General features: G+C 32.0%; 1 protein-coding gene across 3 annotated transcripts in view; it reads right to left on the reverse strand.

The window, feature by feature from the left end:
- Positions 1-2,662: 2,662 nt before the first annotated feature.
- Positions 2,663-24,776, reverse strand: part of LOC115882578 (chloride channel protein 2) — a 54,593-nt gene continuing 32,479 nt past the window's right edge. For 2 of the 3 annotated variants that reach the window (XM_030900769.1, XM_030900767.1), the window contains exons 4-19: positions 23,301-23,444; positions 23,056-23,184; positions 22,890-22,997; positions 21,524-21,706; positions 21,263-21,473; positions 18,093-18,194; positions 17,945-18,024; positions 17,602-17,756; positions 16,579-16,708; positions 14,401-14,670; positions 12,553-12,737; positions 12,237-12,434; positions 9,558-9,733; positions 9,124-9,241; positions 6,647-6,842; positions 2,663-2,972 (exon numbers count right to left, since the gene is read on the reverse strand). In XM_030900769.1, the coding sequence (XP_030756629.1) occupies positions 2,791-2,972; positions 6,647-6,842; positions 9,124-9,241; positions 9,558-9,733; positions 12,237-12,434; positions 12,553-12,737; positions 14,401-14,670; positions 16,579-16,708; positions 17,602-17,756; positions 17,945-18,024; positions 18,093-18,194; positions 21,263-21,473; positions 21,524-21,706; positions 22,890-22,997; positions 23,056-23,184; positions 23,301-23,444 (2,567 nt within the window). In that variant the 3' untranslated portion in view covers positions 2,663-2,790. The remainder of the gene's footprint in view (positions 2,973-6,646; positions 6,843-9,123; positions 9,242-9,557; positions 9,734-12,236; positions 12,435-12,552; positions 12,738-14,400; positions 14,671-16,578; positions 16,709-17,601; positions 17,757-17,944; positions 18,025-18,092; positions 18,195-21,262; positions 21,474-21,523; positions 21,707-22,889; positions 22,998-23,055; positions 23,185-23,300; positions 23,445-24,776) is intronic. The other variant, XM_030900768.1, reaches the window with a different exon arrangement.

Genomic DNA, 24,776 nt, shown 5'->3' on the forward strand with positions numbered 1-24,776 from the left:
AAAAATGATTTTTTGCTCAAATTTTGAGAACGCACTGGATCTATTCTGGATTTTCTTTCTTCTAAATTTAATCTACTACCTATGTTGCCATATTATCAAGAAATCAGGTTTTTTAAATAAAATAATAAAAAAATTCTAAATTTTTTTTTTCAAAAAATCCCGAATTTTCATTTTTTTTCGCAAAAAAACATCATAGGCGTGTTTCTGGGGTTGAACTATACTACCAGTTAAAATACTTGCACTTATTTCTGGGACACCTTGTATAGTAATAATTTCATCTGGGAGAATACCTTATTATACTTAGTACGTCTATGTTAAGAATATACCTTAAAGTAATGAAAATGATATAACACAGTTCTGTAAAAAATATAATACCGTATGATCGAAAAAAAAACTTCAAGGACGGTCTCTTCTAGACGTCAAATTTACTGAAAGTTGACATAAAGTATGTCAAAACTTAACACTACCCAAGCAGCATTTGGACGTCGGGACAACGTTGTGTCACGCGACCAAACGTCGGGGCGCAACGTCGGCACAACCTCGTGCCAACCCTAGTCTGCACTAGTTTGCAGAATAATTTTTGGGTCGAAACGACGTTGGATACCGACGTTGGCTAGAAGCCTAATTTAGTACAATCTGCAACGTTGTTTAAAATCCTAATTCACAGAAATACAAAACTAATATGGCGTCTAAGTCGCGTTTTATCCTAAATTGGGATAATTATAGTAAAAATATTATTTTTATGGTTTAGTTAGAGACATATGTCAGATGGCAGTGAAGGAAAACAAACACAAAGTATTTAAGTGTGGAGGATGTTTGAAGATCATAATTATTGAAACACTTTAACCGACTCTGTAACTCGTTACCCAAGGCAAAAAAGTTAAACGCAAACAACTTTATTGATAAATGTATTGTTTCTACTTTGAAAAATACTAATGGGCCTTAAAATTAAAGAAGTTTTAAAAATTTTTTTGAATTTTTTTTTTAGTAAAATGAGAATAATTCATTCGCAGTCGAAAGCCGGAGTCTCATGCATCCGAAATCCGATGACACGACGATCCGACGGTGCTCCTATTGGTCGAAATATTTTGACAACAATTTTTATCCGATAATTTTAACTAATCATCCGACGTCGTATAAAGTTAAATTTTATTTAACTTTTGTACGATATCGTGTGTTTTTTAACCTCACTTTTTGAAAACATTTGTTTTAAAAACAAGTTTAGTGTGGGAAGTGGGCAATTTCGGGATATTTGGCGAGGAAGTTATTTTTATAAGTGTTTCTCCAATAAAACATGACATGAATCTCTATTCAGCGCAGCAGAAAAATGTTAAAACTGTCAAATTTCGGAACGAACTTTCGGATAACATTATGTGACAGGCTTTTTTTATTTCACACGATAACTTCAAATTTCGGATGTCGTACCATCGGATTTCGGATGCATGAGACTCCGGCTGAAAAAATTGTTTCCGCGTGTTTTTTAGGGTCAAATATTTCAAGTTAATGTATTCAAAAAGCAGGAATTGCTATTTTAGAAACGAAACATTTTCTTATTTAACAACATGGCGGCTTGCACTTTGTTGTTTTGGAGTTTAAGATGGAGTAGTTCGAGTAGTCGCATACTGGACTAATAAAGTCGCAGTTCGGCCTTAACAAGTAGTATACTAGTCGCAAGATTGCCTAATTTAGTCATCCTAGAGTCTAGCTTGTGCCGCCCTCTATAATCTAAATAAACGAGGGAGTGGATAAACTATCGGTAATATATGTCGATGTATATTTAAATTTAGTTTTATATGTACATTTCTTATGTCCCATTTTAATTAAGTTTTTTTTTTTTTTATAAAAACAAAAACAGCACTGAACTGTCTGACTGAACAGAACAATGAAGTGAAAATTTAAGATTTAAGGTTATGGTTCAATACAGTTGCAAAATGGTAGTGACCCGACGTCCTACCAACGTAAGAATAAGGAAATCTAAACAACGTTGGAATTAGTAAAACAGACGACGTTTGCATAACGTTGGAATAGGTCCTGAAACTGACGTCAGAAAACTCTATATTGTCCAACGTTGTAGCTACGTTGCCCGAATCACCTAAAGATCACTTAAGCAAAAAAGGTTAGAAGACAACGTTTATTCGACGTCGCAGAAGCTTCTACTTTGCTGTAGTACAAGTCCAACGTCGGCACAACGTTATAAAAACGTTTAAATTTATTTTAATACCTAAGGTAGGGAGCTAACTATTTTTTGTAACTAATCCAACGTTGTGTTTAGTAAACATGTGGTCGCAAGTCGTGAAAATCCTACTTGGGTAATTATTAGAGAAAGATTAAAAAAGGATAGAACGTTTCCAGACACAGAAATCTATCTCAAAAAAAATATATTTTATCATTACACCATTTAAAAATCATTTTTACTCAATATAAAAATAAAATACAAGCTTCTCGACCGCCATTAAAAAATTAACAAGGGTGCTGGTTAAATAAACGAGGTCTAGAGCTTGACCTCGCCAAAATTATTATCGATTGTCGTTCCCCGGCCTTCTTTGACGCCGTTTTTTTTTCGATCGTATATTATTTTATACAGTTTTCTTTAAATTTACCGTGTAAAATGCAAAGTTGATATGTTTTTAGGTACTTAATAACAAAAAAAATCTTTTAGAACTCTTCGATCAGTTTTTCTGATAACTTACTTTGTCGAATTGTTATATAAATCGATAAAACTTCGATTTCTGAGAGATCTGCTGATTTCTCTGTATGTGATAATTCACTTCCTGATAATAATTTGGTAGTTTACACTTTCGAAACTAGTTGTGTCCCGGCATCTGCATCATCTAGGGGCTCTTTTACGTCATTGACGCCGATCGTTCCATTACTGGTAGGGTCTGTACTGGTTGCCGATGGTAAATTTCCACTGTTTGCCTCTTCTATGGCTTTTCGCAGCTCTTTAAGGCCAACCACTCCAATCAGCCTTCCTGGAAATTCAAAAGAGAGGTCTAACAACTATATGTTGGGGCAAGGTCATATTTTGGAATTATTGTCCTGGTTTGTCAAAATGACTGAAAAATATATGTTTAATTTTTTAAATATAAACATAGCCATATATCCTAAACAACTTGACAATATTTTTATGAATTTGTAAATCAATCCATATTTACAGTAGCGGATTTTGTTCATAAAAGGGCAAATTTGCCTGACAACTAAATGTTGGGACAAGTATTTTTAAATAATTAATATCATAGGCGGCTTTGCTATAAACCTCACAAATGTCGCAAACTGTTTACTTCAGCATTGACAGCTTGTAAGTGACTCGATACTGAGTAGTGAGACTTACTGTAAGTAATTTTATTTTTTTTAATTTTCAATTTTGTTAATTTTATCCGAAGTAATGGTCCGTGGAAAAGCTACAAATCAAAAACTACGCGAAATTATCATTCCTCAATACAGTCTTTAATATAATAAAAAAATCCGGCGAATCTGCCAGTGTAGGCGTTGGAGGTAAAAGTTTGGGAAGGCTAAAAGTTGTATCTCAGAGAGATTTACGAAATTTAGTAAAAATTTGCAAGTCTGCGAGAAGAAATGCTCTTCGCGAAGTAACAGTTAAATGGAATACTGTAACTGGATTAAATATATCAAGAGAATGTTGCCGAAAATATATCCATAAATGCGGTCTGGGGGTTTACAAGGTAAACTTTATTTTGTGTGGATAATCAATTACCGGAAGATTATTGATACAAATCCTTATTTAGGCCAAAGAAAAACCGCTACTGACAGAAATTCAAAAGAAAAATCGCTATAATTGGGCAAAATCTAAATTATCGTGGACACAAAATGATTGGAATAAGGTCATATTGAGCGATGGGTCTAAATTTGATGTTTGCATTGGAGATCATCGAAAAAGAATAATACGAAATAAAGCAGAAGCCTTTCATAAAGATTGCTTAAAGAGGGTTGTTAAATTTCCTAAGGGGATTATGGTTTGGGGTTGCATGTCAGCAAGAGGTTTGGGCAAATTAAATTTTATATGGCACTGACAACACCCAAAAATATCAACATATACTTGAGACCTCACTTTTGCCTAGTGCTCAAGAATTGTTTCCGAACGAAGACTATATTTTTCAACAAGATGGAGCATCGTGCCATTCAGCAAAATCAACTAAAAATTGGTTCGGTAATAATTATATAAAAGTTCTATCCTATCCTACAAGTAGTCCGGACCTCAATGTTATAGAAACTGTGTGGCATAAAATGAAGCAATATTTAAGAAACCACCCTCAACGAACAATTTTTCATTCGGGGACAAAACTGCAGGAAATCTGGGATAATTTTTCTCCTCAAATGTGCCAATCTTTGGTAAATACAATGCCATTAAGAGTTCAGGCAGTTGTTAAGGCGAAAGGTGATGTAACTCCGTATTAAACAAATTTCTTGTTGTGCTGTCCCAATATAGTATAGTTGTCAGCAAGTTTGGCTTGATTTTGGCAAATTAAGCTATTATCAAAAGTAATTTGTTTGCAAAGTTATAAAAATATAGTAAAATTGTCTAGATCATATTGTAATGTTTGAATTTAGAATAATAAACAAAATAAATTCGAGTCGTTTTAACAAATTACTATTTTTATTGCAAAAAAAGACCTTGTCCCAAGATATAGTTGTTAGGGCTCGCATACAGGGCGTTGCAGGAAAAATGCATCAAAATGTATGAAAAAAAGTTACTGTAGGAAAATCGAAAAAGTAATCGAAATTTTGGTAATGGTGTGGATCCGGTGGCTGACCTTGAAACAAGTTTTTGCTGCATATAGTCACAGACACTACGCATGCGCACATCTTCTATGTTGCCAGATTGTAAGTTATTTTGGAATTATTTTCAGTAGAAAACAAATATGTGCTTTTTTCAGTGTTTTTTGTCAATATATACCGCATGATCGAAAAAACGGTGTCCAGTTGGCTGGGAAATGACGATTGAGGACATTTCCCATATAAAATGACAGCAATCTTCATTTCATAGTCATCGCTGACGCTATTTTTTTTCAATCATAGTCCGCGGTATATTATTTTTTATATCAAGGATTTATATTTATTATTTTAATATTTCGCACAACACGTGAACTCTTATTATGTATTTTCATAGTCAATAAAATTAAATAGTAATAAAACTCTAGATTTCTATAATTAATCTAATTGCTCTATATTATTATGCTACGTTTAAAAGGGCTTTATTAAAAATTCGGGAAATTAAAAGGGATATGTCCAAGTTTTTTCTAATATGTATTCTAATTTTCTTTCTATATGTCCAAGTTTTTTCAATTTAATTTTTAAATGCTGTAGCTCCATGTCATGTTCATAATAGGTTTTTTTTAACATTCCATCAAAACTACGGAGGCCTTAAAAGGTAGTTATTATTCCTTTTAGCCTCCGTAATTGAAATTGTAGAATCAGCTTCAGCAACATTAACAGTTACCTTGTTTAATTCTGCTTATACATATATTGCATTAATTTTTCTGCTACCTTAAGATTTCTCTATTTTTACACCTAATTTATGTGATTTTCTTAGCATAATATGATTTATAAACCATATTTTTCCTAATGGAAGGATGGAATAGGATATACAAAATTAAGATATTTTAACATTTATTTTCCAGACAAAGCATAATATAGTATTAAGATGAAGACATAACAAATATTATAAGAAAGATCTTAATATAAATCACAAACTAAGTCTTAATAATTTAGTCTTGTATTTCTATTATTATTATTATTCTTATAAAACTGGACAATAAGATCAAAACTCAACCTTTACCATATTGTCAAGATTTGGCATTATAGGAAACAAGAAATTACAGTAAATTAAGAAAAGAATAACAAAGTACACGATATTAAATACTGTAATGTATTTTACGATACAAACCATCTCCTCTTAAAGAGAAAAAGATAAAACATAAAGCTTATTTTAGTCTTATCAACACACTCTTCGATAAAATCCACCTAACTTGATATCTATGCTTGACATTTTTAGAAATTATGATACAAACATTAATTATAATCAAAGTATATTATATTAGTAACATTATATAATAGGTAAAATGTTACCTATATCTCCGATTGACGTTTATTGTTCTATAATAAGACCTGTCATGGTAGTACTTCAAAACATCAATACATGCATATAATCAAAAAATATTGTTGCCTGTAAATAACTAGAAATTAAATAACTTGAAAGAAATAAAATAATTCTAATAAGTTTAAAAACCATTAAGAAAAAATCCGTAAATGATAAATTTTAATTCTAATGTAAACATATAAATAAATGTTATTATTATTACAATTTTATATATTATAATACTTTCATTTCACAATCTTCATTATCCTTCTTACCTTAATTTTGGATATCAAGATAAATCTGAAATTATAGAATTTGTATTATTATTGATTAACACGCAAAAAAAAATTTTCAACTGCAAATAATTCGAAAATAAACTGCAATTTGGCAACATCGACGATGTGCGCTTGCGTAGTCTCGATGATCAAAAGCAGCAAATATGGGCTTCAAGGTCAGCCACCGGATCCACACCTTTACCGAAATTTTTCTTATCGAATCGTTTCGACTTTTGACAAGTGTCAAATAAAAGTCGTAACCAAAGATGCTTACCTATTGCGGTGACATATGCATGGTTTACCCCCACCATGGAGAAAAGCGAATGAACTTTTAGGAGTGAAGTTTTTTCAACGAGTTGAAATGGGGCGGGGTCGATATGACAGGTTGAAAAATTAGCCGGCAGATCCATCTGTTCTTCTTCCCAAATTCTTTGATCTTCAGTGGACATATCGCACACTCGTTCTTTGGGCTAAAAGAAATTGAAATTCATTTTTTTTGTCATTCTCTGGAAATATAGAGTCGCTAAAATAAGACTTTTTTCCATAGCAACTGTTAAAATTGCCTTATATCTATCAAAAATAGTAGATAAAATAGTACTTGAACCGCAAGGGTAAATTAAATGATACTTTAACAGCGCAGGATAGGTTAAAAACTTTATTTCTTCTCGCACGTTTTTTAATAGCTTTCATTTTTGAAAATTTTTGTATTCCTTTTCATAAATTATTCGGGATTTAAATGAAAGTAGTTTGGATATGGCGTTTGTCGCCTCAGAATTTACTTGTTTCGTTTTGAGCCATTTCTGGCTCCAATTCAATCAGTAATCGACACGAAAAAGAATTAAAAAATATTGACTCAAAACTGACAACTAAAAAGACAGCTTTTTTTATTTGTCAAATTACATAGAAACCAACGCCAACCCAGCACAATATTTTTTCTACTCGTAATAAATTCCTTGAAATAATAATTTCTGAATATTTTTATAAACGTAACTCGCTATGGAAAAAAATATTGTTTTATACACGACGATAAAATTGCATTATAGTCTACCAAAATTAATGAATCTTTTCCGTCAACGATAAAATACCATTTTATCGTTTTGTATAAAAAATAACTATTAAACAATCGTGATATTTGTTTTAACAGAGATGTAGGGCTAAGGGTTAGAGTTATATTATTACTATATCTCTATCTTTTCTCTACATAACGATATTGTTTGTACAGGGTGGGTCAAATTCGACGCTTTTAAATGGAAACACCCTTTTCTATAGGAGATACACGAAAACTAGTATCGGTGTCTGGAGCTCAATTTTCATCAAAAACATGATGGTGAAAACCGCACATCAATATCTGTTACCGTTTCGGAGTTACGGGGTGTTTTTCAAAAATGTGCATTTTTAACAAATCGCCTTAACTTTTTTGCTATGGAAAATTTTGTATTTCTATGAAAACATTTCCAAAGCACCTTTTTACATAGAATTTAATGGTTTAAGTATAATTTTTTTAAAATTAATAATTCAAGAGTTATCAACAGAAAAATTGATTTTTTATTTGGGACACCCCCTATATTTTTAATTAACTGAAAAGAATTTAAAATAACCTTTCCAAAAATATAGCATACTTGATATTTTGTTATAATCCCCTTCGAAATACAGAATTTTTAAAAGTTCGCCACTTTTAACTAGTAGGCTTTGGACCCCTTATTGATAGAATGCCCTTAATGGAACTCGAAAACATATTTTTCCAGCAAGACGACGCACCGCCTCTGAACGCTGAAGTTATCAGCAAATTTTTGCAGCCAATTTCAAGAATAATTGAATAACTAACCAAGGTCCCAGCCGTTGGTTGTCGAGGCCGCTTGACTTAGTGCCCATGGATTTAATCCTATGTATATATTTGCGGAAGAACAAAGGTTCCTTATTCTTCCGTGTAATCTAGACAAGAATTAGAAATACTTAGCAGTTATGAGAGGGTATCTTTCACCCCCACTGAGTTAATGAATTCCGCGAGAAATGTTCAAAAACTGCCCCGTCTGTTCATAACAGAAGACGGTCGATATGTCGAACACCTGTAGCAAAATCTGATGTCTTGGTTTGCTATTTATTTTTATTGTTATTAGATATAGTTTAAATGTGTTGATGTTAGTTAAATATATTTTAAATTGTTATAAAATTCTGCATCTCTCATAACAAATATTATTTTCGTTTTAATTGATGCTCACAGCTAGAATTTTTTTGCATTACAGCCTGTGCCGTCCAAAGCCTACTTATTTAAAGCGGGCGAATTTTTATTATACTCTATATCTCGAAGAGGAATCGAGCAAAATATCAAGTGTATTATATTTTTGGAAAGGTAATTTTAAATTCTTTTCAATAAATTAAAAATATACAGGGTGTCCCATATAAGAAATCAGATTTTCTGTTGATAATTCTTAAATTATTAATTTTAAAAAAATTATACGTAAACCATTAAATTCTAGGTAAAAAGGTGCTTTGGAAATGTTCTCATAAAAATACAAAATTTTCCATAGCAAAAAAGTTACAGCGATTTGTTAAAAATGCATATATTTGAAAAACACCCCGTAACTCCGAAACGGTAACAGATATCGATATGCGGTTTTCACCATCATGTTTTTGACAAAAATTGAGCTCCAGACACCGATATTATTTAGTCTATTTCCTATAGAAAAGGGTGTTTCCATTTAAAAGCGTCGAATTTGACCCACCCTGTACAGTACGTACTAGAGTACTTACCAACTGAACTTTTTTAGACGTAGTTGGACTTATGGGAACAATGTGAGGTGTTTTTTCGTCTGTATCAATGATTTGCTGGCTATCAGCATTGTGAACGTCTTGGAGTTGGGCTGATTTTCTAAAAACATACTTTGTTTTGATATATTTGTATCATTTCCTAACATTACTGTATAGTATTGTACTATCTTAATTCGAAATACGGTATGATCGAAAAAAACGGCGTCAAAGACGGCTGGGTAACGAGAATCGATGATAATTTTGATGAGGTCAATCTCTCCAGACATCAGTTACTGAAAAATTGGCATTAAACTTGTCAAAAATTAACACTGACTCTCCTAGGGCTTGAATTCGTCAAAATTATCATCGATTGTCACTCCCCAGCGCTCTATGACGCCGTTTTTTTCGATTGTATGGAATAACATGAAGTACTTTACCTAAATATAGCTTCAAAAGCTGATCTTATTCTGCTTTCGGCTCCTGTCACGGTAGTGTAAGGAGTTGATCCAGGACTGGTACTAACAAACGGAGAAAAACCTTTTAACGTAAAGGAATTCGTCTTCTTCAATATAGACTTTTTCGGCTGAGTACCAAAAACGGGGGTATAAGTATGCTGAAAACAAGAGATTCTTTATCGTATTGAAGCTTATACTAAGGGCTGGCAAAGGTTAGTCTTGGGTCGAGATTTCCGTATGGAAGAAGAGTACAATGCGTTTATAATGTACTGAACAAAGACAGGACAGTAACTACGTTGCCAAACGTATGAAATAAACCGAGAAACTGTGTACATCACTAAGAGACGTGGAAGGGGATATAGCAGATTTGTCGCAGTTGACCGGTCGACCCAATCAATACCTCTGTCAGTACCAGGTGGATGACACTTCTTATGGGAGAACTGGCAATGGTTGAAAACTTGACTACAAGCGATTTTCTAGGAATGTTCCTTACCGATAAATTATTGACAGGAGTGACAGATAAAGCCTTGACGTTCTTTTAGTATTCCAGTTCATCTCTTTTTCTTTCTAAAGTGTACGTTGAAAGGAGACAAAAACTATTTTTGGTCACCCATAATTTGTTATTCGAACACCACTTTTCTCCTTGTCGGGTCGTTGACGTTGACTTGTCGCCATTTTATATCTTTTGTTTACACGCTGCATTTTATTATTATATATTAAATTAGGCAAATATAGGTTTTTAATAAAACTCCTTGAACTAACGTGTAGGTAAGTGTTGATATTTTTTTTTTCATCTTAACATGCTCATTGTCGTTCTCCTGATTTTAGGTGACAGAAAAGGTTCATCAAATCAAATTGAATTTTATATTTTCCTTCCTATTTATCCTTCCTAAATATCAACGAGATGAGCCATCGGAAGAAAGGGACCATAGTACAAAACAGAAAGGTGATCTTTTTTCTTTCCACTTCGGATATTGAAATTATTATATACTGTAGTCGTGTTCGGCATTATGCTCTGAGAATATAGATAAACAAAGAACAACAGATATAAAGCATCCCAGAGGAAAAGAGAGGCAATACCTGTATGTACTCTCTCTGATATTTGTGAAAGTTACAGCAAAGTATTGTTGTAAATGTCATCTTTTTGATAGACCTGAAAACTTCGAGCAAAAAGATGACACTTTCAACAATATCCTGACAGATATCAGAGACGACAGGTTTTTCCTCTCTTTTCCCCTGGAATACTTTTAATTTATTATTCTTTGTTTATCTAGATTTCTCAGAGCACTATGAATGAACTCAGCTTGTATGTTTGAAATAATCGTCCAGTTGGCTTAAAAATGATGATCGAAGATATTTCCCATATAATTTTACTTTCAAAATTATGATATCTTTTATTTCTAAGCCATCTATGACGCCATTTTTTTCAGTTTTGTTATAATTAATTTTGTCTCTTGATCTACTTGTAACATTATTCTTTTAATTTTTTTAATTTATTGTGGTGAAAGTAATTTCTGTTGTATATTTGATATTGATATTAAACATATTTTTAAAAAATGGTGTATTTTTTGTGTTTTTGTGTATGTCATAATTAAAAATAAATGAAGAAATAAATTCTTTTGTTTTTTTAAACTTCCCGCCATGCGTGACAATTTAGCCCGTAGTTCCTACAAGCGAAATTTGGGGCGCTAATAGCAGTAGACTTGTCAACAGTGTCAAATTTAAACGTCAATTTCACTTTCTAATATTTAGCAAGGCGCTCGCACTTCTTCTTGTGTATGTGTTTTGTGGTCAGTACTTAAAGTTCTAGGGAAAGGTGTGCGTTATGCGTTCAGCTTCACGATTTAATTATGTCTCGTGATACTTAATTTGTTTATTTATTAACGAGTCGTGCAAGCTAGAAACACTTGCATTTTTGGTAAACATAAGTGGAATTGAGTGGGTGTTCGATAGTGGTCGCGCTATTAGAACTCTGAATTCAAAAATCGATATCTCGAAATCTATTAGAAATAATGGATTGTAGTTTTTTCAAGAACTTTGTTAATATTTCTGCTGTATTATCTTTGTAGACAGTATGTGAAAATATTTATCAATAAAAAAAATTACACGATTGCTGAAAATTGCTATGCTCTAAAAGTAAATGGATGGATTGTTTACAATTTTTGAATGGAAAAAACAACCTTATCGAATTTTTCTTATGTAAACATATTGTAAAATATCCGATCTTGAAAATAAAAAAAAGTTTCAATATCTAAAGTGGTTCTTGAGTTATGGCCTGTTATGTGTTAAAATGTTGAGTGTTTAAATTATCGCGAGTACTGACGTTTTCTCGTTATAAAAAAATGGCACCGTAACGATATCCTTATAATCTAATGATTTTATCTAGTTATCTTTTCGAAAAAAAAAGTCTTTTAAAAATAAGCGGTTTGCGATCGTGATTTTACTTTACTTGATAGGGCGTACCGGCAACGCCGCAACAGCACTCCGTCGCATTTCTCTCACTCCGACTTAATAAGATCCCTATGCGATTTACTTCCACACATGTAAATGCCGACCCAAAAGTAACAGTTGCCAGCACGGTATGAGTTTCACTCAACTACTTAAGTATATCTGTAGATCACTGTAATTTGCACTATTAGACGAGAAAAATATTTAAAATACCTGTTGTTGGTCCAGTTGGTTCTCGGAAAGCTGTCTCTGTAGCATATCTGGAGCCGGGCTGACTTGGAACCTGGATGGTCTTCGTTTGCGTTCTTCGGCCTGTCTCATTGCTTCTTCTCTTGCCTTCTCTTCGGCTTCCCGTTGCCTGATTGCTGCCACTTGCAGTCTGCGTTCTCGGCCAATGTGCTTTTCTATCAGCTAAAACAATCATTCCATAAGATGCTACTTTGGATTTAATGTTTAACAGGGCAACACCTCATAAAGACCTCTTTAACATTATATCAAAAAGATATTGGTAATTAGTGTTAGGCCTTACCTGAATAAGTTGAATTCTTGGTATGCTACCCAGCAAGACCATGCTTTCTGGTTTATCAACCAACGGGAAGCTTTGAAGTCTTCTGTTTTCTTTCAAGGTGTGTTTTAGATCGTCATATGTCATCCCGTTGAAAATATATTTGACATCTCTTACCATAAAATCTTCTACGTAAATATTATATATTCCTGAAATAAATAATGGTATTAGTACAAAAAATATTCATTTCTAACTATAACAAACACAAATTAATAGTACAATTAGGATGCTTAGGATTACAGCAAACTTTCATACCCCATTCTACTCCCTAAGGATGCGAATTTTTCTTTTAAGGGAAACTTTGTGCAAATTTTTATGTGTATAATCCAGGTGTCGCGAAGTTTTATATACATTTTTACTAACTTTACTAAATAGGTAAAGTTAGTAAAAATTTATATAAAACTTGATTTTAAAAAATTCTTCTCAAGAATTCTCTCTGCAGAATTTCGTATTTCTAGACCAGATAGTAAGGCATTTTCATACAAAGAACTTTCCTACATAATTTTACTCTCTAAGAAGATGAATTTAAAAGAATCTTTTTGCTAATATTTATGTATCTAAAGCCAGCAGTATAAACTGACTCCTACAGTAACTAAAACCTCAATATAGTCTAACTGACTATTACAAATAATTTATTTCTGAAAGTATTGTGTGCTAGGTGTGGTTCTCAGGTATTTTGGAAATTTTTTTTTTCAGAAACTATTTGAGACAGAGTTTACCAAAAATGCTTTTTATATCTACTAGTGGGTAAATGAATTTGTAGATATATAACGACATTTCTTGGAACTTTAGTTTCGGATATATTAAAATGCTTTTTATACTAGTGGGTAAATGAATTTGTAGATATATTACGACATTTCTTGAAACTTTAGTTTCGGAGATATTAATTTAATCGGGACCTTTTTAAGAAAATTAATTTTATTTTTCAGAAACTATTTGAGACAGAGTTTACCAAAAATGCTTTTTATATCTACTAGTGGGTAAATGAATTTGTAGATATATTACGACTTTTCTTGGAACTTTAGTTTCGCAGATATTAATTTAATCGGACCTTTTTAAGAAAATTAATTTTATTTTTCAGAAACTATTTGAGACAGAGTTTACCAAAAATGTTTTTTATACCTACTACTGGGTAAATGAATTTGTAGATATAGTATGACTTTTTTGAAACTTTGGTTTCGAAGATATAAATTTAATCGGATCTTTTAAAAAAAATATTTTTTTTTCAGAAACTATTTCAGACAGAATTTACAAAAAATGTTTGTTATACCTACTACTGGGTAAATGAATTTGTAGAGATAGTATGACTTTTTTTGAAACTTTAGTTTCGGAGATATAAATTTAATCGGACCTTTTAACACTTACACACAATAAAAAAATGGCAAAAAAAATTTATACAGGGTGAGTCTTAAATAAGTGCAAATATTTTCAGGGTTCAGAGATCTCGATAAAAGAACATATTTACTCTTTACCGTTTTTCAAATAAGTCCAAAATAACCGAGTTATTTTACTTTGAAAATTCCCAAAAAAAATGATTTTTTTTTCTTTAATTTTGAGAATCACTGGATCTTTTCTGGATTTTCTTTCTTCTAAATTTAATCTACTACTTATATTGCCATACTATCAAGAAATTATGTTTTTTAACTGAAAATTAAACAAATTTCCAAAAAAAAATTCAAATTTTCAATTTTTTTTCGCGAAAAAAAAATTCATTATCGTGTTTCTGGGGTCGAAATATACTACCCCTAAAATATTTGCACTCATTTAAGACTCACCCTGTATATGGACTGTATGTATGTAGATTTCGCTTACCACTGCTACTAGGTAGAAGATCAGGCAGATACGGCAACTTCTTGATTAAAATAATGCTGTCGTATATGCTGGGAGCCAACAGACTAGCTATAGCGTTAGAGGTCAAGACAGCTATCATTATAGGAACTATATGGGTGATTTGTCCAGTCATTTCGAAAACTATCACAGCCACGGAGATGGTGTGGGTTACAGCCCCGGAAAAAGCTGCAGCTCCTACGGTAGCGTAGCCTCCGGGGATGATTTGAGATATATTACCCCCGTACCTCATACCTATTAAAGGAAATTCCGGTCAGTACAGAGATATAGAGGTGAATGAGCTTCGACAAGTGCGTAGAAATTCTAGTCATGGTGGTCGCTACCTTTTATTATTACTTATCGATTTCCCCTGTAGGTCTAAAGGTGCGTCCATACCTGACGAGTCGAGAGCGAGACGAGCGCGAGACATTCCAAATTCGCTAAGTGTGGACGGGTCTCGCGAGAGCCTCGTTGCTATCCGTTCTCTCTCGGTTTTGCGACGGCTGATCAAAGAAAGCTTGCGGCACAGTCTGGACGTGGCTTTGGTTGGCTCGCTCAACTGCGAAATATTAGCTCTGTTTTAGGAATTTCGACTATTTAAAATTAAAATAATCTTAAATTTTTTAAATGATATACCGTATGTATTATCATTTTTCCTGATTGAATTTACAAATGTTGCGTTACTGATAATTTTTACCGTACCGAAATCTAAGATTTCTATAAACAAATTGAATTATTACAATATCTATTAATTTTCGATATACCGGGCGCGTCTCAAAAGTGGCTCACCCCTATAACTTTTTATTTTTTCAGATAAAAAAAACGAGATTTGGTATGTTAGTATATTACATAAATTAGGATTGATTGACGTATTCAATTGTTTCTGGTCACTTCCTGTTTTACCGGAAATGACTACAACTTTTGATTTTTAAACGACACCCTCTGTATGATTATACTTTATTCGATAGAAAATGACATTCTGAATAGAATGACATATCATATGTCAACTTTTGACATTCTCGCTTAATAAAAAATCGTATTTTAAAATTTAATCTAGAGTGCCATGTCTATGTTAAAAACACTAATTCTTATTCTTAATCAAGGAGCCTTGAAAAAATAGATTTTATTGTCTAATGTTTTTAGTATCTTATCCTGGCCAGTTAGAAAATGATACAGATACAGAGATCGTGCCGAAGTAAGGTATTTGACAGATGATCGGTTGGTTACACCGTTGCCGGGTGTTTAGAGAAATGCGACATTGCCAAATCTAAAAATCAGTAGATTTAGGGAATTTACATATACCCCATGTTATAAGTTTACATAGGGGTGGGTTTCCATACCGATGGACGGGAAAATTTCCCTAAATTTAGGGAAAAATAGGGGTTGAGCTTGGGCTCAAGTGCCCCCATGACTACTCTCAAATCGTATTTTTAATCATATTATCTCAATTTTTTCAAATTGAACGAGGGTACATCATTAGTATATTTGGAAAAAGCATTTTTTACGAATAATTTGACACAACACACTTGGTATTTCGAGTCAAATTTACGTTACGAACCACATGCGAAAATGTCAAAAGTTTACATATGATATGTCATTCTATTCAGAGTGTTATTTTCTATCGAATAAAGTAAAAAAATACCGAGGGTACCATTTAAAAGTCAAAAGTTGTAGTCATTTCCGGTGAAACAGGAAGTAACCGAAAACAATTATATACGTCAATCAATCCTAATTTATGTCATATATCAAATATCGTTTTTTTAACTGAAAAAATGAAGTTGTAGGGGTGAGCCAGTTTTGAGACGCACCCGGTATAATATCATATGCAAAAAAATTACCGAATTGTACGTAGAATCTAATAATAGCCTCGCTCTCTTGCCTCGCTCTCGTCTCGTTAGCCTGGACGCACCTTAAGATGGCGGCCACTCCAAATTTTTTGGATGCGGCACTCGTCGATGCTCATTCTCTTTACCTCTATATCTTTGAGTCAAAATAAATGAACATTGATAATGCAACCAGTGATATTAATGTATCTAAAAATTTTACCAAGAATAATTTTCTAAATTTGTCTGATTTCATCGTCACTCTGCCGGATGCTAAGGTTATGACAGATGATACTAAAATGAAGAGATATGATAAAATGAATGATCTTGATGAACTAACCCTTACCCTGCGGGAACCAGATGTGCATGAGTTCTCCCATGATCCTTCCGAAGCCAGCTCCGATTTTGAAAACGGGAATGAAGATGCCGCTGGGCACGGGAATAGTTGAGCAAACGATAGAGGATAAAAACTGAAATCAAACACAAATAATAATTATAAATATTATCTGTAACAGCTAAATAAAATCTAAAAGTACATTTTAGCTAGAATTAAAAATCGTTCGAAAACCAGGACTCGAAAAATCAAGTTTCTTACAATACCAAAACACTTCAACTATTAAATCATTATATATTCTAAATCTACATAAAATTTGCTATAAATTCTGAAATTTTCATAATTTTACGACCATACTTACTATTTTTCTAAGAAAAAAATTGCAAAAATGGTCAATTTTTCGACTTTTTCCATACATACAATCATGAAATTTCTCAATTTTGGTCAGGTCACCAGTTTTGATGAAACTGCTGTTATTTACTAATTAAAAGGCGTAGAACACGAAAATATAGGTCATTTTGACGTTACTATTTCAGTATGACCTGTAGGTAATATTTTAGCTACCATGAAAAATGGTTCGGAAAATTGGTTCTCGATTGGGTTCGAGAAATCCAGTTTCTTGCAAAACCAAAACACTTAAGCTACTAAATCAGTATATATTCTAAATCTACATAAAATTTTCTACAAATTCTGAAATTTTCATAATTTTTCTGGTATGGTATGTCTTTAGTATATAATTTTTATAATATAATAGTATGTCTTTAGTATGTTTCTTAGACCCTTGAAAACTTAGTAAAAAATAGCCAAAATGGTATTTTTTTTTACTTTTCCCATACATACATATATCAGACTCATAGTAATTACAGTAATTAGTAATTAAACCACACGAAAATTTAAGAAGTATATTATTAATTTCACTCCCGTATAGTCTATAATATAATATAGTTTAGATCTAAATGAGTATTACATGTATTTCTTTTAATATTATTATACTACGTTTAAGAGAAAATAAAATTGATCGGTACTCACCGTGAAAATATTGTAAATGATTAAATTAAGTATCACGCCAGTATAGTCAGTCTTCCAATGCTTGATTATACCTTCTTCTATAGGGGTATGGTTGGCTTTCGACCAAGTGAAGTTGCTAAAAAGAGCCACCACCTGGTTATGGGTAGTCAGATCGCCTAAATAAACGTAAACATATTTACAACAAGGCAAACAAAGAAAAAAAATAATATACAGGATGTCCCATTAAAAAATAATAAGTTTGAGTCGTGTATTTCGAAAACGACTGAATCTCAGCCAGAAAAACTAGTTACGCCACTGGATTCTACGTGAAAAAATTGGGAGACCCTGTACTGTCTCGACTTACCAGCTACAAATTGTCCAGTTCCCAGGGGAAACGTGAATGTGGACACCAACAGGGCTATGATACCTGGATACAGGAAGCGACTGAAAAGTATTCCATACTTTTTTATACGATATTAAATATGCGTAGTACCATTAAATAAAGTACTTACTTTTTCTGAAGAAATGCATTAATGGTTTTGCTGTTTCGCATAAACATTACGTACTGTCGATGGGCCCAGACGTAGAAAGCTCCAGTCAGTCCACAAAAAGCCCTAAAAATACGAAAAAAAATATATTATTTTTGTGAAAGCCTTTCGAAATTGACTGTTTTTGATATGTATCAAAGCCATCTATTGAGTAGGGCTTGTTTTAAATGGATCGAAGCGCGGGCTTTTTAAATGAGCGTATTTATTGAATTCTACTCTAAAATAATTAAATTTGATTATTAAATCTTATTTTTTACACAAATTCAACAATACTAATAACAAGTATCGTTGTGACGTGTAAAAAATAAGATTTAACAGTATAATTTATACAATTATTAAATAAAATTAAAGCCAAACATGTGAAATATTATTTATTATAAAGTTTTTATTTATAAGTAATATTATTTATATTTAAATATTTAAACATCGTTTATTATAATAAAACAAGACCAACGTAATACGCCCAAAGTTTTGTAAATGGAGTAAATATAAATAGGTACTTAAATGATGGCAAAAATAAAAGACTTACATTATATCTTTAGGGCCACAAACAAAAGGAATTGTCTAATTAAAACACATATAACAAATTGTAGTATAGTTTGAAAAACATTTTGATAATCATTTATTTGATAATATTATGATTGGCGCTATGATAACGACAATATTTTTTGAGAATTTGACAATAATATGACAATGGCCGTTGGAAACTATGGAAACTACAAAAAAATTCTGATTTAACGCCATCTGGCAATAACTAGTAGCAACTTCTTAACCTAAAAATTAATTGCACTACCACCTAGTGGCTCGGGCTGGAACTATTTTACTTGAGATTTCCGTGGAAACGGTGGAACCGCTTTTGCTATTTCACTTTCCGGCCCCGATATGTATCATAGATAAATGCAACAAGTTTAGATTGGAAAGCTCGTAAAAATTTTAGGTCGCGAAATTATTTTGGGTCGCGACCGTTATACGCGATCTGGCACACAAAACATCCCCCTTTAGAACTTTTTCTTTAATGGCCATAAGCGGGAGTAAAAGACCAACCGCCCGAACAAACACTAGAGGCGCCACCGGTCATCAAATGGTGTAAAAATTGCAAAAATTTAATCATCGAATTTTGACACAAGGGGTCGCGCTTATCTTTTTTAATTTTAATTCAATATTCATTGTTTTCAAACTATAATTGTTGTATTTTGTGAATGTATAAATGTTTTATTAGCATAAAGTTGCAATATAATAATTTAAATTATATTACATACATATTTAAAATTCAAATATTATGACATATATGTCAGTTGCCGTCTAAAATGTCATCTTGATAACAAAAAGTTAGTTATTGTCAGAAACAGTTAAAATCGTTAAAATCATGTTAAAATATTAAAATTTACAAGTTATAATTAGATATTTTATATTATTTCAAAAACAAAAACATAATGGTACCGCGTAATGTTGATATGCAGGTCCAAAACAAAAAGTGCCGTTTTATTTTTCAGTTTTCGTTGTCAGCCGCGGAAGTTTCAGTGATTTTAGTGTTGTCGGATATTTTAATTTGTGAAATAGAAATATTGCGTTTGGATTGCAAAAAAAGTGGAAGTTTTATTGCAATGTAAGTAAGCGTTTGTCCGTTTTATATTTTACTTTTTTCATACCTACGACAAATATACATAATATTTTGAAATTTTATAATTCGTTTTATTTAAAAAATGTTAGAAAACAAGCTTGTTATCCTGTAATTGACATAATTGTTATGTAATATATTCTATTTAAATGTAATATATTACTTTACAATTAAAAAATGTAAATTTAAAAAATATATTAAAAATATATACAGGCATTAAATGAAATTTTTTGAGTGCGAACAAACACTTTCCGGCCCCTGATATGTATCATAGATAAATGCAACAAGTTTAGATTGGAAAGCTCGTAAAAATTTTGGTCGCGAAATTATTTTGGGTCGCGACCGTTATACGCGATCTGGCGCTGCTATAGCGGTCGCTAAGAACAACGGCAAACAAAAACAGAAATAATTTTCTCTTGTCAAAGTCAGAATCTTCAAAAATCATAATAATCTTTCAACATCCAAACCGCTCTCATTAAAGAAATTCCGAAAAATGTTTATAGCGTCCATTTTCAAAGTAATAATTGTTATCTTGTGAGTTTAATTCAAGTTTTATTTACTCCAACCGGTAATAATTGTGAAAAAGTGGCATTAAAAACTTAAAAAGCTGTGCTGTAAACTGTGAACTGCAAAAATCACATCGTGGATCGTGGCATAACGTAGGTTTCCAATGTTTTATAGGTATTTCATGCATGCGTCCTTATATAAAATAAAGTTTCTTGTATGCAACACAATGTCTTTTATTTATAAAATTAAACGAAAATAATAATAAATTTGAATAAACAATATTTGGCGATATAATTCCGAAAAAAGCCGAACCGCTCCGAAATTTTCAAAAGTTTTGGGTCGCGACCGTTGCAAGAACAGCGCCAAATAGTGTTTACATTGTCCTTATGGGCACTTTCCAATCTAAACTTGTTTCATTTATCTATATGTATTTGAGATTCGAAACGACACTCTTTTAGGCACTAGTCATGCACAGATATGTTTAATATCAAAATTCATACAGAAAAATTTTTACAGATAATTTAAGTATGCAATAAAAAATGGGGGCACCCATTTAAAATAAGCAAATTGCTGTTAACTTCCGGTATTTCCGGAAGTGCCGCCATATTGAAAATATTTTTAGTCGATAGATCTCGTTGTGAAACTATGATGTGCAAAAAATCTCCGAGCTAGATGTTTTAGTTCTCTAGAAACTTCTAATACACGCTCAGCCTGGGACACCCTGTATACTAGAGCAGAGTAAAAAAAATTCGCTCGTAAAAAAATGCGCATTCAGCATGAGATTGTCCAATGAGAATACTCGCATTAGTGCGTTTTATTTGTCATCGAATGGCTAAAGATGTATATTATTGCTAGATATGAATTTGGCAAAGCAAATAAAGATTCACGTCCATTTTTAAACTATAATATATCTACGGGAATTTCTTGAATGAATTTGTTCTGATTTGTGCCAGCCAAAAAAAGGTGTGAAAGAGCTCTCTTATTTTTTTTACATTGAATACAATCTTACCCTATTAAAGCAAAGACAAATAATTCCTGAGGATCGAAAGGAAAGTCCATGTAAAAGCTGGTTTTAAACACCGCAGTGACTGTGTCGGCACTTTGAAACCACACTGCCAGCAATCTGAAGGTGGTTGCACCGCAAACGGCAGCAAAAAAGCCTCTCCAGTAATTTCTCACAGCAAAATAAGTCGTTGTTACTTCGATACTAAACAGGACACCTAAACATAATTATTAAGATTTCTTTGTTACTGAATCTATTAAGACTTACCTCCGACGGGAGCTGCAAAACAACTAGCTACTCCAGCAGCACAAGCCGCAGCTAACATCTCAGTTGTTCTGCTTTCGTTTTCGTAGATACCCTGAAACCCAGTTACCAGCTTACTCAGCAACGTTGCTGTGATACTGGCTATATGGACAAAGGGTCCTTCTTTGCCTAGCGGCATACCACTACCTAAAATATAGTTTTATTCTATATAAATGTAGTATAGTATAGTAGAAGAAATATTGACTTCGAGTTATTTGAAGAAAAGTAAAACACTTCTTGTGTTAGAGATTGTTAGTTCTTATAAGTTTACTAGAGCCTGTTGACAAGGAATTTACTTCAAGGGCAATACTTCTTCGTATTACTGTTGTACTTTGAATAAGAAGACTAAGGAAGGAGCATAATGCTATCCATGTATTCATGCATGGTGGGCGGAAAAGCCACCATAAAAGCTCTCTAGGGTGGGGATCCTTGACAGTTCTGTTTGACGATTCATTTGACACATTTGAATTTGATTTGAAATTTTGTGGATTTGTCAGTCTTTACGGAGCTTATTTTATGTTATTTATTATTTATTCTACTACTGATAGTTCTATAAAGGTAGTAAATCTAGATGGAAATTGTGGCAGAACTTAAATTAACAGTGACACTATCGCGATTTATCGAAAAAGACTCTAAAATAGTTGGTTGTGTAGCGTGCGGTAGATCTCGGAAAAATTGAGTGAAATAATGGATCAACTTTTCGCTAGTAAGTTAGTAAGTGACTATATAATATACATACGTGTAGTAAACCGATCATTTATGAAATTCACTTAAATTAACTAAATTATATATTTTTCTTGCATTTTAGCTTTTATTTATTACTTGTCAAAGATTAGATGTCAAAGAACTTAGATACGTTAATTTGACTTACCTGCTTCAGTAGCGTATCGGATGTTTGTGTTAATAAATACTTATTATAACTTATCTATTTTTATTAGAATTATATATTTTTATAACAATTTTAATAACTACCAACATTTATTCACAACGTAAAATAAAACAACAAATTATTGAGTCTACCCCACGTCTACCCTACATCATAGTTTTACATTTTTTAAATAAAATTAGAACGACACTGATAAACCGGAATTTAAGTCGGCCATATTTGAGGCCCATCGCGGTGTACCTAAGATTTTTGATATGCTCCTTCCTTAGTCTTCTTATTCAAAGGTGTTGTATGTTTCGTATACGGTTTGAGAAACTATGAAGCTATAAAATGTTGTTTCGGGAGAGCTGAATATCCGGGAAAGTTGAGTTATTGAATGTTATTGCACCCAACAACGCCCTAATTACGCTCTCCTTTACGCGTTGACTTTTTTTCTCAAAATACCTAGAGTAGCCGTAAGACCAACTGCTTTTGCCAGTAACGTTTTGAAGGTTAAATACTCCTTTAACGCAACACCTCTAAGAATAGTTTTCATCTCGGGTATTCCCGAACCTAAAAGAAACAATATTTTGCTATCAAGCATAGTAGTTTTTGTGCTATTAGGTCTTACCGATGGACTGTGGTGCCACCAAGTGGACAAAACCTGCACTAAACAAGATAAGTGTTACCGGAAGACACACCCACGAGGCATATTGTGCCGCTGGATTGTTGGTTAAATCATTGTAAAGCCATATCCTAGCTGGAACAGTAAATACATACATATTATTAATATTCTCTTCATCTGGAAGATAATTCCACAGAGTTTCAAAGAAATCAAGTTAACAGACATTTATGAAATGTTTGATTAGTTCATACCTGTATTACACATGGATATTCCGTTATCCAATATGAAACTCAGTACTGCCATAATAATACCTAGAAGGGCCAGAAATACCCAGTCTTCCCCTAACCGTGCAAATGTGTGCTTCCATAGAAAATAAATAGTTTTTGCTACCTTGCCTGAAAGGAAAATAATTATAGATTAGCCATCAATGTGTGATATTATAGTTATTTATGTATCAAATGAATTATAAAAAAGGTGTTATAACTAGCGATGGGAACTATCGAATGAATTAGACTATCGAATGGTTACTGAATGAATGATTTCAACTATCGAATGGTTTCATTCGAATAAAATCATTCATTCATTTGTATACTAAAGCATATGTGACAACCTCGCCGTGCGACTAAATGGTTATCGTTAAGCCAAGACTATCGAATGCTTTTGATAAATGAAATTTAGTATTCGTTTGATTTTTGTCTGCGTCAGTGCATTATTAGTTCTTCCAAATTTTTATAACTTGCCTTCTAAATACTGTGCTATTTTTGCGTTTATTAAAATATTTAAAATACTAAAGTAGCAGTGATTTTTTTAATTGACGATTGTGTACGTGTGCAGGTGGTCAAAATTTTTCCGAAAATTTGTGTGATTTTCGGATCTTTCAATTATTTAATTTTATACGGTATATGGTCTATTTTTTAATGGGAAATTTTGAGAAGTAACAATTTTTAAGAGAGATGAGGTGAACTTACAGTTAATTTTAAAAATACATATGTATTTGTATTTTAGATGTTTTAGTAATATGAATTAGTTGAACTTAATAATCATATTTAAGTAATGTGGTAATGCGGTTAAGTAAATGATTATCGAACTCAAATTTTGGGATGAGAAAATTAAATTGATTGATTAAAGTTTTACACGTGCCAATTTAAAAAAAAAAGTTAACGATATTTGAATTTTGTTTATGCTAATTCTCTTACATGTAGATTTTTGCGAAGAAATATTTCATTTATTTTTTAAAGTAAGTGCCAGTAAAAGCAAATATTATTTTTAAATACTAATACAAAGTAATAAAAAGTAATACACATATAAAATTTTGATTTTTAATTTTTTATTTATATTTTTCTTATATATATACACTGCATGCTTAGAAAATTAATAAATGTTTATATTTCATGATTTTAAAATTTGTTGTTAATATAACGAATTAGTTCTGTAATTATTATTATTTAATAAACCAACGTTGCCAAAAAATTTAGAGACTATATTATTTTTAAATAGGATCTAATATAAATAATTTTGACTTCTAATTTGTTGTTTATATTTTGCTACTACTTAAAAAAATGTTTATATTAAATGATTTTAAATTTTGGTGTTAATAGGTATAACAAATTATTACTGTTATAATTATTTATTAAACCAGTTTTGCTTAAAAACATTAAAAATAATTTTCCTACATCCAAAATAATAATTATAAAGTATTATTGTAGTGTAACAACAGAATATTAATA

This window comes from Sitophilus oryzae, unplaced genomic scaffold (genome assembly GCF_002938485.1).
Source record: "Sitophilus oryzae breed Bouriz unplaced genomic scaffold, Soryzae_2.0 scaffold_1789_pilon_pilon, whole genome shotgun sequence".
Taxonomy (NCBI): domain Eukaryota; kingdom Metazoa; phylum Arthropoda; class Insecta; order Coleoptera; family Curculionidae; genus Sitophilus; species Sitophilus oryzae.